Source organism: Schistocerca piceifrons, chromosome 7 (assembly GCF_021461385.2).
Source record: "Schistocerca piceifrons isolate TAMUIC-IGC-003096 chromosome 7, iqSchPice1.1, whole genome shotgun sequence".
NCBI classification, from domain to species: Eukaryota; Metazoa; Arthropoda; class Insecta; order Orthoptera; family Acrididae; genus Schistocerca; species Schistocerca piceifrons.
Genome location: NC_060144.1, coordinates 491,279,664 through 491,293,617, shown reverse-complemented (window position 1 = coordinate 491,293,617; position 13,954 = coordinate 491,279,664). Strand labels below are relative to the sequence as shown.

At 44.7% G+C, this 13,954-nt stretch overlaps 1 protein-coding gene across 1 annotated transcript in view; it reads right to left on the bottom strand.

The window, feature by feature from the left end:
- Window positions 1–1,543: 1,543 nt before the first annotated feature.
- Window positions 1,544–13,954, bottom strand: part of LOC124709041 (head-specific guanylate cyclase-like) — a 162,632-nt gene continuing 150,221 nt past the window's right edge. Inside the window, exons 7-8 of the mRNA XM_047240686.1 lie at window positions 13,384–13,538; window positions 1,544–3,156 (exon numbers count right to left, since the gene is read on the bottom strand). Coding sequence (XP_047096642.1) covers window positions 2,970–3,156; window positions 13,384–13,538 — 342 coding nt within the window. The 3' untranslated portion in view covers window positions 1,544–2,969. The remainder of the gene's footprint in view (window positions 3,157–13,383; window positions 13,539–13,954) is intronic.

The window sequence follows — 13,954 nt, the reverse complement described above, 5'->3', positions numbered from 1 at the left end:
TCCAACTCTCGCTGCTATGGAATAGTAATGGTACCGTCACAGTTTTATACAATTTAATTTTTGTATCTTTAGGGGTTTTGTAGATGAAGATGAAATGGGAGATATGAAACTTCGTGAAGAGTTTGACAGAGCACTGAAAGACCTAAGTCGAAACAAGGCCCCGGTAGTAGACAACATTCCATCAGAACTACTGACAGCCTCGGGAGAGCCAGTCCTGACAAAACTCTACCATCTGGTGAACAAAATGTATGAGACAGGCGAAATACCCTCAGACTTCATGAAGAATATAATAATTCCAATCCCAAAGAAAGCAGGCGTTGACAGATGTGAAAGTTACCAAACTATCAGTTTAATAAGTCACGGCTGCAAAATACTAACGCGAATTCTTTACAGACGAATGGAAAAACTGGTAGAAGCCGACCTCGGGGAAGATCAGTTTGGATTCCGTAGAAATATGGGAACACGTGAGGCAATACTGATACTACGACTTATTTTAGAAGCTAGATTAAGAAAAGGCAAACCTACGTGTCTAGCATTAGTAGACTTGGAGAAAGCTATTGACAATGTTGACAGCAATACTCTCAATCAAATTCTGAAGGTGGCAGGGGTAAAACACAGCGAGCGAAATGCTGTTTACAATTTGTACAGAAACCAGGTGGCAGTTATAAGAGTCGAGGGACATGAAAGGGAAGCAGTGGTTGGGAAGGGAGTGAGACAGGGTTGTAGCCTCTCCCCGATGTTGTTCAATCTGTATATCGCGCAAGCAGTAAAGGAAACAAAAGAAAAATTCGGAGTTGGTATTAAAGTCCATGGAGAAGAAATAAAAACTTTGAGGTTCGCCGATGACATTGTGATTCTGTCAGAGACAGCAAAGGACTTGGAAGAGCAGTTGAACGGAATGGACAGTGTCTTGAAAGGAGGATATAAGATGAACATCAACAAAAGCAAAACGAGGATAATGGAATGTAGTTGAACTAAGTCTGTTGATGCTGAAGGACTTAGATTAGGAAATGAGACACTTAAAGTAGTAAAGGAGTTTTGCTATTTGGGGAGCAAAATAACTGATGATGGTCGAAGTAGAGAGGATATAAAATGTAGACTGGCAATGGCTAGGAAAGCGTTTCTGAAGAAGAGAAATTTGTTAACATCGAGTATAGATTTAAGTGTCAGGAAGTCGTTTCTGAAAGTATATGTATGAAGTGTAGCCATGTATGGAAGTGAAACATGGACGATAACTAGTTTGGACAAGAAGAGAATAGAAGCTTTCGAAATGTGGTGCTACAGAAGAATGCTGAAGATTAGATGGGTAGGTCACATAACTAATGAGGAGGTACTGAGTAGCATTGGGGAGAAGAGGAGTTTGTCGCACAACTTGACTAGAAGAAGGGATCGGTTGGTAAGACATGTTCTGAGGCACCAAGGGATCACCATTTACTATTGGATGGCAGCGTGGAGGGTAAAAATCGTAGAGGGAGACCAAGGGATGAATACACTAAGGAGATTCAGAGGGATGTAGGCTGCAGTACGTACTGGGAGATGAAGAAGCTTGCACAGGATAGAGTAGCGTGGAGAGCTGCATCAAACCAGTCTCAGGACTGAAGACCACAACAACAACAACAGGGGTTTTGTAGTGAAGTGTTCTGCGCACTGTTGCACAAATTACTTGAAATTTGTGCATCTTTTCTTGTAGATCAACATGATAATCGTAGCTCGCGTCACAGCCCTGATGTTTAAAATGTGACACCTGTTAAATCACTTCACTATTCTAACACTTTTATAGCATTCTACTGTCAGATTCGTTGTTGGTAATTACTATTTTCGATCTACTGGGTATTTACCTTGAAAGGCCATAGCCTTCATCTAATGTAATGAAATTTTATGATTATGTTCTGTCGATACTGGAATTGCTTCAGCCTATGTACGACTCGCTGGAGCTCATCTTCAGTTTGTTGTGTAATTACTGTATCATCTTCAAATAGTAATGCACTTACATTAGTGTCTTACATCACAAGCAAAATGTGTTGGTGTACCGTCAGGCATGTAATACATTTCCCAAACATGCATCAGGGATGAAGTTTGAGTCCAATAAGGTAAGGATTTAATCAGAGAGACCGCGTTTCAGATATTTTAGTACTAACTATGACAATAGTTGATACTGAAGTCAGTGGTGAGTCGTAACCAAACATTAGAATTTATCTCTAAAAATGGATCGTTTGTGTACAAATGTTCACTGGAGCTTTTCTTCTTGTGCTTGGGCTCACGTAAGCTGTCGCCAGCACACCAATCAGCAGAGATGTTACAAGAAGATCGATAGTAGGCACTGGATCAAGCGCACCTATCAGGAGAGAGGCCAAAGACTGACTCGCAAGCAACGCCCCGCCAACGCCCACGCGACCGCAAGTAATTAGATCGCCGCCGCTGACCGGTCTCAGCCTCAGTCAGCAGTCTCAGTCACTTGCACAGTCGCTCAGTCACTAGCTCAGTCACTGGCATACTAACTCCATCCTATTTCGGCGTCTGTCATGCACTGCATAGTGGGATGTATACTTCACCAGCACTGAGGCCAACGTGGACTGTTACAGAATACATGGACTCTCTCAAGATAGGTAGCTTTCTGTTCAAGTAAATAAAGAATACATGTGTGCAGTTGTGTTGTAGAAAGAGGATACCTGACACCAAAGAACAGCCTCTCCCTTGATTACTATGGTACAAGACTACAGTGGCGACGAGAATACAACACTGCTGTCATATACTTTCACTTGCGTCAGTTTTGGCTACTGATTATAATACACCCTGTTTACATATCGTTTGGCGATGTTCCTTTTTTCTCCATCAACGTATTCAATGTGATACAGTTCCCTGAAGCACTTCAGCGCTGTAGTTCCACCGTTTAGACTGAAGTGCGCTCCTTGTGTTGCTGGAAGGGTCCCTGAGTGCCGCCACACCAGGACGAGCAGTGTGGCCGGTATTCAGTGACCCAGCAGCTCTCGCTGGGCGGTGTCGATGTGTTCGACCAGAGGCCGGTCGGCGGGCAGCGAAGGGTGGCAGTAGCCCAGCACGAAGTGCGCCGTGCCCTCCACGTCGTCGGGGAAGCCCCGCGGAAGGCACTCTCGCGGCCGCGCCTCGAACTGGAAGCCCTCCGTCTGCGACAGCCACCTGTGGAAACCAACAGCTGGTTGTTTTTTTTTTCTTCGCTGCCTCACAAGCTTGCCAGACAAAATGATAGCTGTCCCATTAAGAGAGAACACTGGTAGTTTTGGAACGCTGTGGAATTGATACCAAGCGATTATGTGACCCTCCTCCATTAAGGTTAGTCATGGCAATGATGTGGTGAGTAAGTGCCAGTTCATTGTGTGGAATACGCGAAATAAAATGGGTCAACATGTAGACATAACAGAAAGAAGATATTTTGTTTGGATGCGTCCATGACAACGCTTGAATGAAGCTACTCTGTTTATTGGTGTATCAACGCGGGCTTACAGAGACCATTGTTACAGCACCTGTCGAAGCTGAACTGGCAGTGTTGGAGATCTGCCTAACCTGCATTCAGATACGATATGTAGCAGCGTGCTACCAGTTACGTCAAGACAGCCTCGATGATGTGCAAGCTACGGTAATAAAATTCAAATACAGGCCTGGAGAACAGACGAACGGGTGCACGACTGGAGCGGTAGGACCATCGGTAGCTGTGTGTATACCTTTATTTCAAGTATTAAAGGTAGACTACGAGAGCGCCTAAATGATCGAGCTAAAGAAATGGTGCACATTTTTACTGGATGTGATCCGTACCCCGTCCACTTACACAGGATGGGGAGATGGACAACGGCTCTCTGCGATTGCGAAGAAACAGTGACGCCTGAACTTGGACTGCCTCATTGTAATTTCCACCAACTAGAACGGGGAAACGTAATGAATGATTTGAACTTGAGAGTGAATATGCACAAAAACGTAAACTCGTGCACTTCACAAAACGAAATATCGTGGTATCCTATGACTATAGTGCCAACGAGTCACATATGGAATTGGTCAGCTCAAAGAAATACCTCGCTGTAAAACGATGTAGAGATATGAAATGGAATGATCACATAGACGCAGTCATAGGTAGATTACGTGTGGGACTTCAGTTTACTGGTAGAATACTAGGGATATGCATTCGGTCTACAAATGAGATAGTTTGCAAACCACTCGTGCGACCCATCCAAGGATGTTATTCAAGTATGTGGGAACCATACAATACAGAACTAACAAGGGATATTGAATGTGGAAGGAGAAGAGCAGGTATGTTTGACCCATGAGACAGTATCACAGTGATTCTGAAGAAACTGATTTGGCAGACACTACTTGAAGGTAGACGCAAACTATCCCGGGAAAGCCAATTTACAAAGTTTCAAGAACCGACCTTCGATGATGAAACTAGCAATGTACCACAACTCTCTATGTTCCACTCCGTCAGGACTCCTGAGAATAAGATTAATTACAGCACTCACAGGGTCATTTGAACAGCCATTCCTCCCGCCCTCCATATGTGACAGGAGCGGGAAGGAACCGTAATAACTGGTACAATGGGAAGTAGCCTCTGCCATGCACTTGGCAGTGGTTTTGCAGAATATGGATGTAGATGGGTAGAATAGGTCAAGATACCGAAGAATGGAGGTTACTTAACTCTGCTGCCAATAAAATATCAAGAACACTTCATTGTGAGCTTTACAATAGGTAACATGGAGATATTGATGAAGTACCAAATGGACCAAGATCAACGAGTTTTGGAGCGTACGCATACATGAACAGCAGCAGCAGGATAACGTTGAGAAGAAGTTAACGATGGAACAATGAGGAGGAAAGCTAATTTCACTTTCTAATTTCAGACGACGAAGGTGGGATGGTGATAAGTAGGGTAATCAATGACGTAGGGGAGAGCGGGGCTAGAAGTTATCGAGGTAAGTCGTTCCGATTGAAATAGCTCCGCGAGGGAAAGAGATATGAATATGAAATAAACACTTCGTGAAATGAAATGCCACAGCGCACCGACGGCAGCCATCGTAAACAGGCCAGTGGTCCCCGGAACATCGGAACGACAGCACGTGCGTCGCTGGCTCACTTAAGTAAATATTTTCGTATTTGGTATTTTTTATGTATCTCACGAATTTTAACGAGTAGCTTTTAGTGTTTCAGTGTTTTATTGTAAGGATTTATCTATTGTTTTGGTACACAATGCGTAAATTACCTATATTTCGTATTGTAACCAATATCTTGCTTATATTCCAACATGGGCTAGATGCTCCGTTTTCGGGTGCACGTTGTGACCTCGGAACAACTTGCACCAGTTCATTTGTACCAGCAATGGAATATAAATATCGTTATTCTTTTCTTGTGTAGTATGAGGATGTATACCCGGAAAACAACACGAAGTTCTGTGTCAGAGGAGATGATGAAAAAAGCATCAGATGCAGTTCTCAACGATAGCAGGAAAATAAAAACTGTTGCCAAAGAATTAGATATTTGTCATATGAATTTATACAGATTTGTCAAAAAGTAAAGATCTGGGGTAGAAAATATCGCAACTGGATACAAAAAAGTAAAATTGCTCTATACTGAAGAGCAGGAAGATAAGTGAGCAGAATATCTGTTGCAATGCATCAATTTTCTTTGGTCTTCTTCCAGAAGAAGTCAAAAAGTTAGCGTACGAATGTGCACTGAAATTCAATGCTCGCAATATTCCACCACCGTGGCACGAAAATAAAAAAGCTGGTCCAGACTGGCTGACTGGTTTCTTAAAATGACATCCTCACTTGTCAATAAGAACACCGGAGTCAACGAGTGCCAGCAGGGCGACGTCATTTAACAAACACAATGTTGCTGACTTTTTTTTACAAAGCTGAGCACAGTGTTGGATAAATATAAATTTCCACCTTCAAGAATACATAATTTAGATGAAACAGGGGTTACCACACTGCTAAAGCCGAGGAAAATTATTGCCAAGAAGGGAATGAAGCAAGTTGGAGCCATAGCATCTGCTGAACGAGGAACATTGGCTACAGTGGAACTGGCAGTAAATGCATTAGGTCATGCAGTTCCTCCCATGTTTATTTTCCCATGGCTTAAAAACAAGAATTTGTTTAGAAAAGGCGGACGTCCGGATTCTATCGGCGCAGGAGAAAATCCCCGACCCAGCCGGGAATCGAACCCAGGCCCGTAGGAAAAAAATGGTTCAAATGGCTCTGAGCACTATGAGACTTAACAGCTGTGGTCATCAGTTCCCTAGAACTTAGAGCTACTTAAACCTAACTAACCTAAGGACATCACACACATCCAGGCCCGAGGCAGGATTCGAAACTGCGACCGTAGCAGTCGCGCGGTTCCAGACTGAAGCGCCTAGAACCGCTCCGCCACACCGGCCGGCTTGTACCTGTGCACTGCTCTCAATACTATGGGTCAGCCGTTGTCAGAACCGAGTTCTATGAAGGTGCGAATGCATTACGTCGGAGCTTAGTGCACTCGAGCGTGGACACATTACTGATGCCCGTATGGTGTGCGCTTCCTCAGGGAAGGTAGCCGAAGTGTACGGCGTTTCAAGAGGCACCGTATCGAAGATTTAAACACCATACAGGGAAAGCGGGAAAACATCATTCGCTACGTCACAGTGTGGACGTAAGTGTATGTTGAGTGATCGTGTCAGACAACCATTGAAGAGCATTGTGACGAATAATAAGACGACATCTACAAGAGTCACTGCAGAACTGATCGTATCATGTCAGCATCAAAACAACACGAAGTGAGCTCCGTTACTGGGAATTACAGGCCGAATTGGAATTTCAGAACGACACGTTAGCGATGTAAATGACCCTAACAGGAAAACGTTGCGCCGAAGCCACCAAACCTGGACTTCCCCGCGATGGAAAGAACGTCATTTGGTCGGATGGATCTTATTCCGCACTGTTTCCGACTTCTGGCCATGTTTACGTCCCAAGAGTGAAACATCGAGGGGGTTCGCTGATGTCTTGAGCAGGCATATCGTGATATTCAATGGGCCTTCTTATTACTGCGAGTGAGAAGTGAATGAACAGCATAGCACTGGCCTTTTACAGTATTAAATAACCTATTTGTAAAACAGTATTGTACACTAGGGATAAACCAAATGGGCCAGCACTTTTTTAAACTGAGCAGCCTTGTATTTCGGAGGGTGGAGGCTCCCATCTCCATCCAGCCAACCTGATTTAGGTTTTCAGTGATTTCCCTAAAATTATTCAGGGAAATGCCGGGATGGTTCCTACTATTGGGCAACGGCTGACTACTTGGTCCATTTTTCTCATGTTAAACATGTAAGCGTGAAAGTATTTGTATGTATTAATTACTTTGTTTTTATTGTTCTTAAATTTTAATACCAAAATAAGTCCATTATCCTTGTAAAAGAGATCTACGGAATAATAAAACTTCTACCACTACTACTACTACTACTACTATTACTGCTAGGTCGCATTACTGCCAAGCATCATGATACTTTGGCTGATGAGGTCTATCCCATGGTACAATGGCTGTTCTTCAATGGTGATACTCTGTTCACACAGCCTGCATCATTCAGGACGGGTTTTGTGGGCACGAAGATGAACTGTCTCATCTTCCTGGTCACCACAGACACCAAATCTCAGTATTATCGAGCCTCTGTGGTCTACTTAGGAGAGAAGGGTGCGTGATCCCTGTACACCTCAACCATCCTTTTCTGAACTTGCCACTATGTTGCAGGGAGAATGGTATAAGACTCCCTTGCAAACCACACAGGACACATACTTGTCATTATAAAGTTCTGAAACCAAAGAAACGTATTTGAAAAGGGCTAACGAACATAGTGTTGTAGAATGAAATTAGGGGAATTAGGTTAGAAAATGAGACATCAAATGTAGTAGATAATTTTTGTTATTTCGGAAGCAAAATGGTTGATCATAACAGACTAAAGAAGATACACTACTGGCCATTAAAATTGCTACACCACGAAGATGACGTGCTACAGACGCGAAATTTAACCGACAGGAAGAAGATGCTGTGATATGCAAATTATTAGCTTTTCAGAGCATTCACATAAGGTTGGCGCCGGTGGCGACACCTACAACGTGATGACATGAGGAAAGTTTCCAACCGATTTGTCATACACAAACAGCAATTGATCGGCGTTGCCTGGTGAAACGTTGTTGTGATGCCTCGTGTAAGGAGGAGAAATGCGTACCATCACGTTTCCGTGTTTGATAAAGGTCGGATTGTAGCCTATCGCGATTACGGTTTATCGTATCGCGACATTGCTGCTCGCGTTGGTCGAGACCCAATGACTTAGCAGAATATGGAATTAGTGGGTTCAGGAGGGTAATACGGAACGCCGTGCTGGATCCCAACGGCCTCTATCACTAGCAGTCGAGATGACAGGCATCTTATCCGCATGGCTGTAACAGATCGTGCAGCCACGTCCCTGTCCCTGAGTCAACAGATGGGGACGTTTGCAAGACAACAACCATCTCCACGAACAGTTCGACGACGTTTGCAGCAGCATGGACTATCAGCTCGGAGACCATGGCTGCGGTTACCCTTGACGCTGCATCACAGACGGGAGCGCCTGCGATGGTGTACTCAACGACGAACCTGAGTGCAAGAATGGCAAAACGTCATCTTTTCGGATGAATCCAGGTTCTGTTTACAGCATCACGATGGTCGCATCCGTGTTTGACGACATCGCGATGAACGCACATTGGAAGCGTGTATTCGTCATCGCCATACTGGCGTATCACCCGGTGTGATGGTATAGGGTGCCATTGGTTACACGTCTCGGTCACCTCTTGTTCGCATTTACGGCACTTTGAACAGTGGACGCTACATTTCAGATGTGTTACGACCCGTGGCTCTACCCCTCATTCGATCCCTGCGAAACCCTACATTTCAGCAGGATAATGCACGACCGCATGTTGCAAATCCTGTACGGGTCTTTCTGGATACAGAAAACGTTCGACTGCTGCCCTGGCCAGCACATTCTCCAGATCTCTCACCAATTGAAAACGTGTGGTCAATGGTGGCCGAGCGACTGGCTCGTCACAATACGCCAGTCACTACTCTTGATGAACTGTGGTATCGTGTCGAAGCTGCATGGGTAGCTGTACCTGTACACGCCATCCAAGCTCTGTTTGACTCAATGACCAGGCGTATGGAGGCCGTTATTACGGCCAGAGGTGCTTGTTGTGGGTAGTGATTTCTCAGGATCTATGCACCCAAATTGCGTGAAACTGTAATCACATGTCAGTTCTAGTGTAATATATTCGTTCAATGAATACACGTTTATCATCTGCTTTTCTTCTTGGTGTAGCAATTTTAATGGCCAGTAGTGTATAAAATGCAGATTTACAATAGCAAGGAAAGCACTTACGAAAAAGAGAAATTTGTCAACATCGGAAATACACTCTAGGAAGAAGAAGATGAAGGCAAAAAAAAAAGAAAAAGAAAAAGAAAAAGAATTCGCACCACGAAGGAATTATCCGAATGGGACGGAAACCGGTAGATATGATGTACATGTATAGACGAACAAATGATTTCAGTTTCAGAAAAACGTGATGAGTTATTCAAGAGAAAAGCTTCACAAATTGAGGAAGTCAATAAGGCGTTTGATCACCTCTGGCCATTGCGCAAGCAGTTATTCGGTTTGGCATCGATTGACAGAGCTGTTGGATGTCTTCCTGAGTGATATCGTGCCAAATTCTATCCAACTGCTACGTCAGATCGTTAAAATCCCGAGATGCTTGAAGTGTCTTGCCCAAAATGCTCTAAGCATTCTCAATATGGATGAGATCCGGCGACCTTTCTGGCCAAGGCAGGGTTTGGTAAGCACGAAGACATGCAGTAGAACTCTCGCTTTGTGCATGAGGGGCATTATTTTGCTGGAATGTAAGTCCAGGATCGCTTGCAATGAAGGGCAACAAAACGGCGTAGAATATCGTCGACGTACAGCTGTGCTGGAAGGATGCCGTGGATAACTACCAGAACGGTCCTGCTATGAAATGAAATGGCACCACAGAATATTACTCCTGGTTGTCGGGCCGTATAATGGGTGACAGTCAGGTATTGGTATCCCACCGCTACTGGGAACGTCTCCAGGCATTCCTTCGCTGGTCACGGGGGCTTGTTTCTAAGACGGATTCATCACTGAAGACAATTCTACTGCAGTTAATGATATTGCAGGCCAAATGTGCCCGACATCTCTGCAAAAGGCTTGTTGGTGCGTAGAGTTCAACGGAAACGGTGCAAGGATCGCCTTGAGCTCAGCCCCTTTTCTGTGAGCTGAGCCGCCTGTTAATGGTCCTTGTGGTCACTGAAACACCAGTTGCACGTGGCATCGATGGCAATGATGAGTCTGGGGCTCTGAGTGGCTACTGCCCAGTCCTAGTGTTCTGTCGTCTCTCTAGCTTGACCACTGCCTTCTTGACGCTGCATTCGGCCATAGTTCCCCAATTCCTGCCAACGTCGTCGAACGATGGCATCGCTCCTATTCAAATGTCAGGTGGTTTGCCCATTACTCCAACTGATTTCTTTGAGTCCAACTACACGTCATTTCTCAAATTCTGATATCTGCATGTACTCTTCACGTGTCTGTCTGCGAGTCATAGTTGCTGTCCAACTGAACACGGAATGAAATTCGGAAAGACTCCATGCCCTGGTATCCACATGCCCCTTTTTATCATCCTTGCCACCAGAGCGGTGAAATTTTGCTGTAGTGTCACACATTTATTCATCAGCAGCTAAAGTGTACAGTTTTGCATTTTCCGTCGATACTTGTATCGATATCAGTTTGTGACTAATTTGCTTGGCTCCTTCGTGATGTGACTTTTTTTTTCTCTTAGGGGGTATTAGGAAGCCTTTTCTGAAGGTACTTGTCTGGGGCCAAGTTTTGAGCAGAAGTGAAACGTAGACGGTTAAAAGTTCAGTGAAGAAGAGAATAGTTGATTCTTAAAGTTCGCACTAAGATGAACGCTGAGGACTGAATAGGTAGATCGGATAACTAATGAACAGGTGCTCAACTGAACGGGGGAAAAAAGAAAGCCGGCCGCGGTGGTCTAGCGGTTCTAGGCGCGCAGTCCGGAGCCGCGCGACTGCTACGGTCGCAGGTTCGAATCCTGCCTCGGGCATGGATGTGTGTGATGTCATTAGGTTAGTTAGGTTTAATTAGTTCTAAGTTCTAGGGGACTGATGACCACAGATGTTAAGTCCCATAGTGCTCAGAGCCATTTGAACCATTTTTTGAAAAAAGAAAATTATAGCACTAATTAACTAAAAGAAGTAAGTGTGTGGTCTGAAAGTTGCAGAGAGAGAACAAGGAGGAAGATTAGGACTTGATGTCCTGACGTCGACGTTGTTAGGGACGGAACACAAGATTGGATTGGGGAAAAATAGGGAAGAAAGTCGCCCATGCTCTTTCAAAGGAACCAACCCGATATTTGCTTTAGGGAAAGGTTTACTATCTTTTGGTTCAAAAAATGGATTTTTAAAAAATTGCATTTTTGGATCCATAAAAGTGTTTAGAACCCACCCCTGAAACGGCTTTTCCGACTATGGAACGGAAATGTTTGTTACTATCGGTTGAACAAAAAAATGCACCTACCTGAAATCGGCCTTTGGCAACACCAATTTTTTTCTTTCGGATGAAGAGTTATTGTACCGGTGCTTGCGGGGAAACACACAAAATTCAAATGAAAGTTTGAACGCGAGTGTTTGGAACTTTGCTCCCAAGCATTTGCATTCTGGCGCGAAGAGTGTGGAGATTGCGACTTTCGTGGCAGTGAGCAGCTTCAACGAAGGGTATCCAGCAATTCTGAAGACCATGACAACGATGGACGTCACCCTGGCACTCTATTCGACGCAGTTCGCCAAGCATTCGGACGACCACCGAATTCAAGCGGCAGAAAACCGCTTGTCACCACCGGCCGCACGAGCGGCTCTGGAGCAGCGCAGGATGGCCCAGATCGAGCAGAACGCCCTCTGTGAGGAAGAGGAAGGACTATTTTAGGGACCCGGAATAGCAGATTGAACGTAAGTTGCATAATATTGCATTTATATGTAGTCAAAACTTCAAATGCGTTTTTCTAGAAATGACTTTCTTTTTATCGAGTGGTATGGTAACTTCAAATCTACTGAATCGATTGGCATGATTCTTTGTTTCCAACGAAGCTAACTAAATTGTCAAGGAGTTGTACCACTTTTATTCCGATCTATCAACAATAAATATTTCTACTTGGCCGACGAAGTCGAAAAATCGATGAAAAAACCCTATTTTTTTCAAATGGCCGCCTTTTTGTTTCCTATGGGCCAAATAACTCAAGTTAGGTACAACTCCTAAGGAATCTTATATACTACGCTAACGTCAACTCAATTTTGATTTCAGACGAGCCGGCTGACCTGTGACATACCACGCGTGGAGGTCTACATTGAAATTTTGTTTCGTTCCGACGGCGCTTCCGCCCTTGCTCTTCGATATTTCCGGTCGAAAAAATTTCAGTTTGTAGAGGAAATATCAATAAACATTTTGACCTAATTTGACACTGATATCTGTAACACATCCCGAGAAAAAAATTCTCAAAGAACATGTATTTTTCGGGCCAAAGATAGTAAACCTCCCCTTAAGTGATTTAGGGTAGCTACGGAAATATACATATGGCATATGGCCGGGCCGGAACTGCTCCTGAATGCCGGTCCAGTTTCTTATCACTGCGCCACCTCGATAGGTAGTTATGCTGAAGTGAAGAGGCTTGCGCACGACAGGCTGGCGTTGAGAATGGTATAAAATCAGTTTTACGACTGAGGACCACAACTAGAACAATAAGAGAGATAGGGAAAAAAGAATGCCGGCCGGGGTGGTCGAGCGTTTCTAGGCGCTACAATCTGGAACCGAGCGACCGCTACGGTCGCAGGTTCGGATCCTGCCTCGGGCAGGGATGTGTGTGATGTCCTTAGATTAGTTAGGTTTAAGTAGTTCTAAGTTCTAGGGGACTGATGATCTCAGAAGTTATGTCCCATAGCGCTCAGAGCCATTTGAACCATTTGAAAAAAGAATGGATCAGGAGTCCATTGTAGTGGAGTCTATAATGGCAACTGCGAGGGAGGTTAAATGGAGGTGGGTGGAAGATGTAGTCAGAAGTGATGGTACGGCTCAAGGAAGTTCTTTGCTGGATCCCAAGACATAAAAAAAAATGACCGATGCGACAGCCCAGTGGAAGATGCATTACAAAACAAGCAGGGATAACGTAGAAGTGTACAGATGAAGACCATAACGCATGGAAAACTCTAGAAGCATGCCTGGTCCAGTAGTGGATGTCTAGCGGCTACTGGTGACAGTGGTGCTTATGAGGTTGGTTGACTTACTGGTAGGTGGTGGGGCTGGCGTTGACCCGCAGCGGCTCGCTGCTCGACTCGAACTTGTTGGCCATGGTGACGTGGTGGCCGAACAGGCAGTAGCGGGGCATCACGCGCCCCACCACACCAGCCAGCGCGGCGCCCGTGTGCAGGCCGACGCGCATCTGCAACAGAGCACAGCGCCGCTACCTCAGTGGACAGTCTCTGAACTACCCAGACACCGGTACGCTGCCAGTCTCCAACGTCTTGCTCATGATGGCTCTAGAGCAGGTTTGGCCGCTAACCACATTTTTAGAGTCCCCAACTTGTGGAACTTGTAATGTAGGAGACCTAGACGAACTGATCAGAAAATGCGATGCACTCTTTTAGTAACTGTTCTCGAAGGAACAGATACCATTGATGACCGTGCACCTTTTCTAGAATAAATAATAATTAATTGAAACCCTCAGCTGCCGATAGGTGTTGTTGATATACCTCGATGGGGACAGCTAAAAATCTGTGCCCCGATCGGGACTCGAACCCGAGATCTCCTGCTTACTTGCCAGACACTCTATGCATTTTTTAAAATCTCATTTTGTTC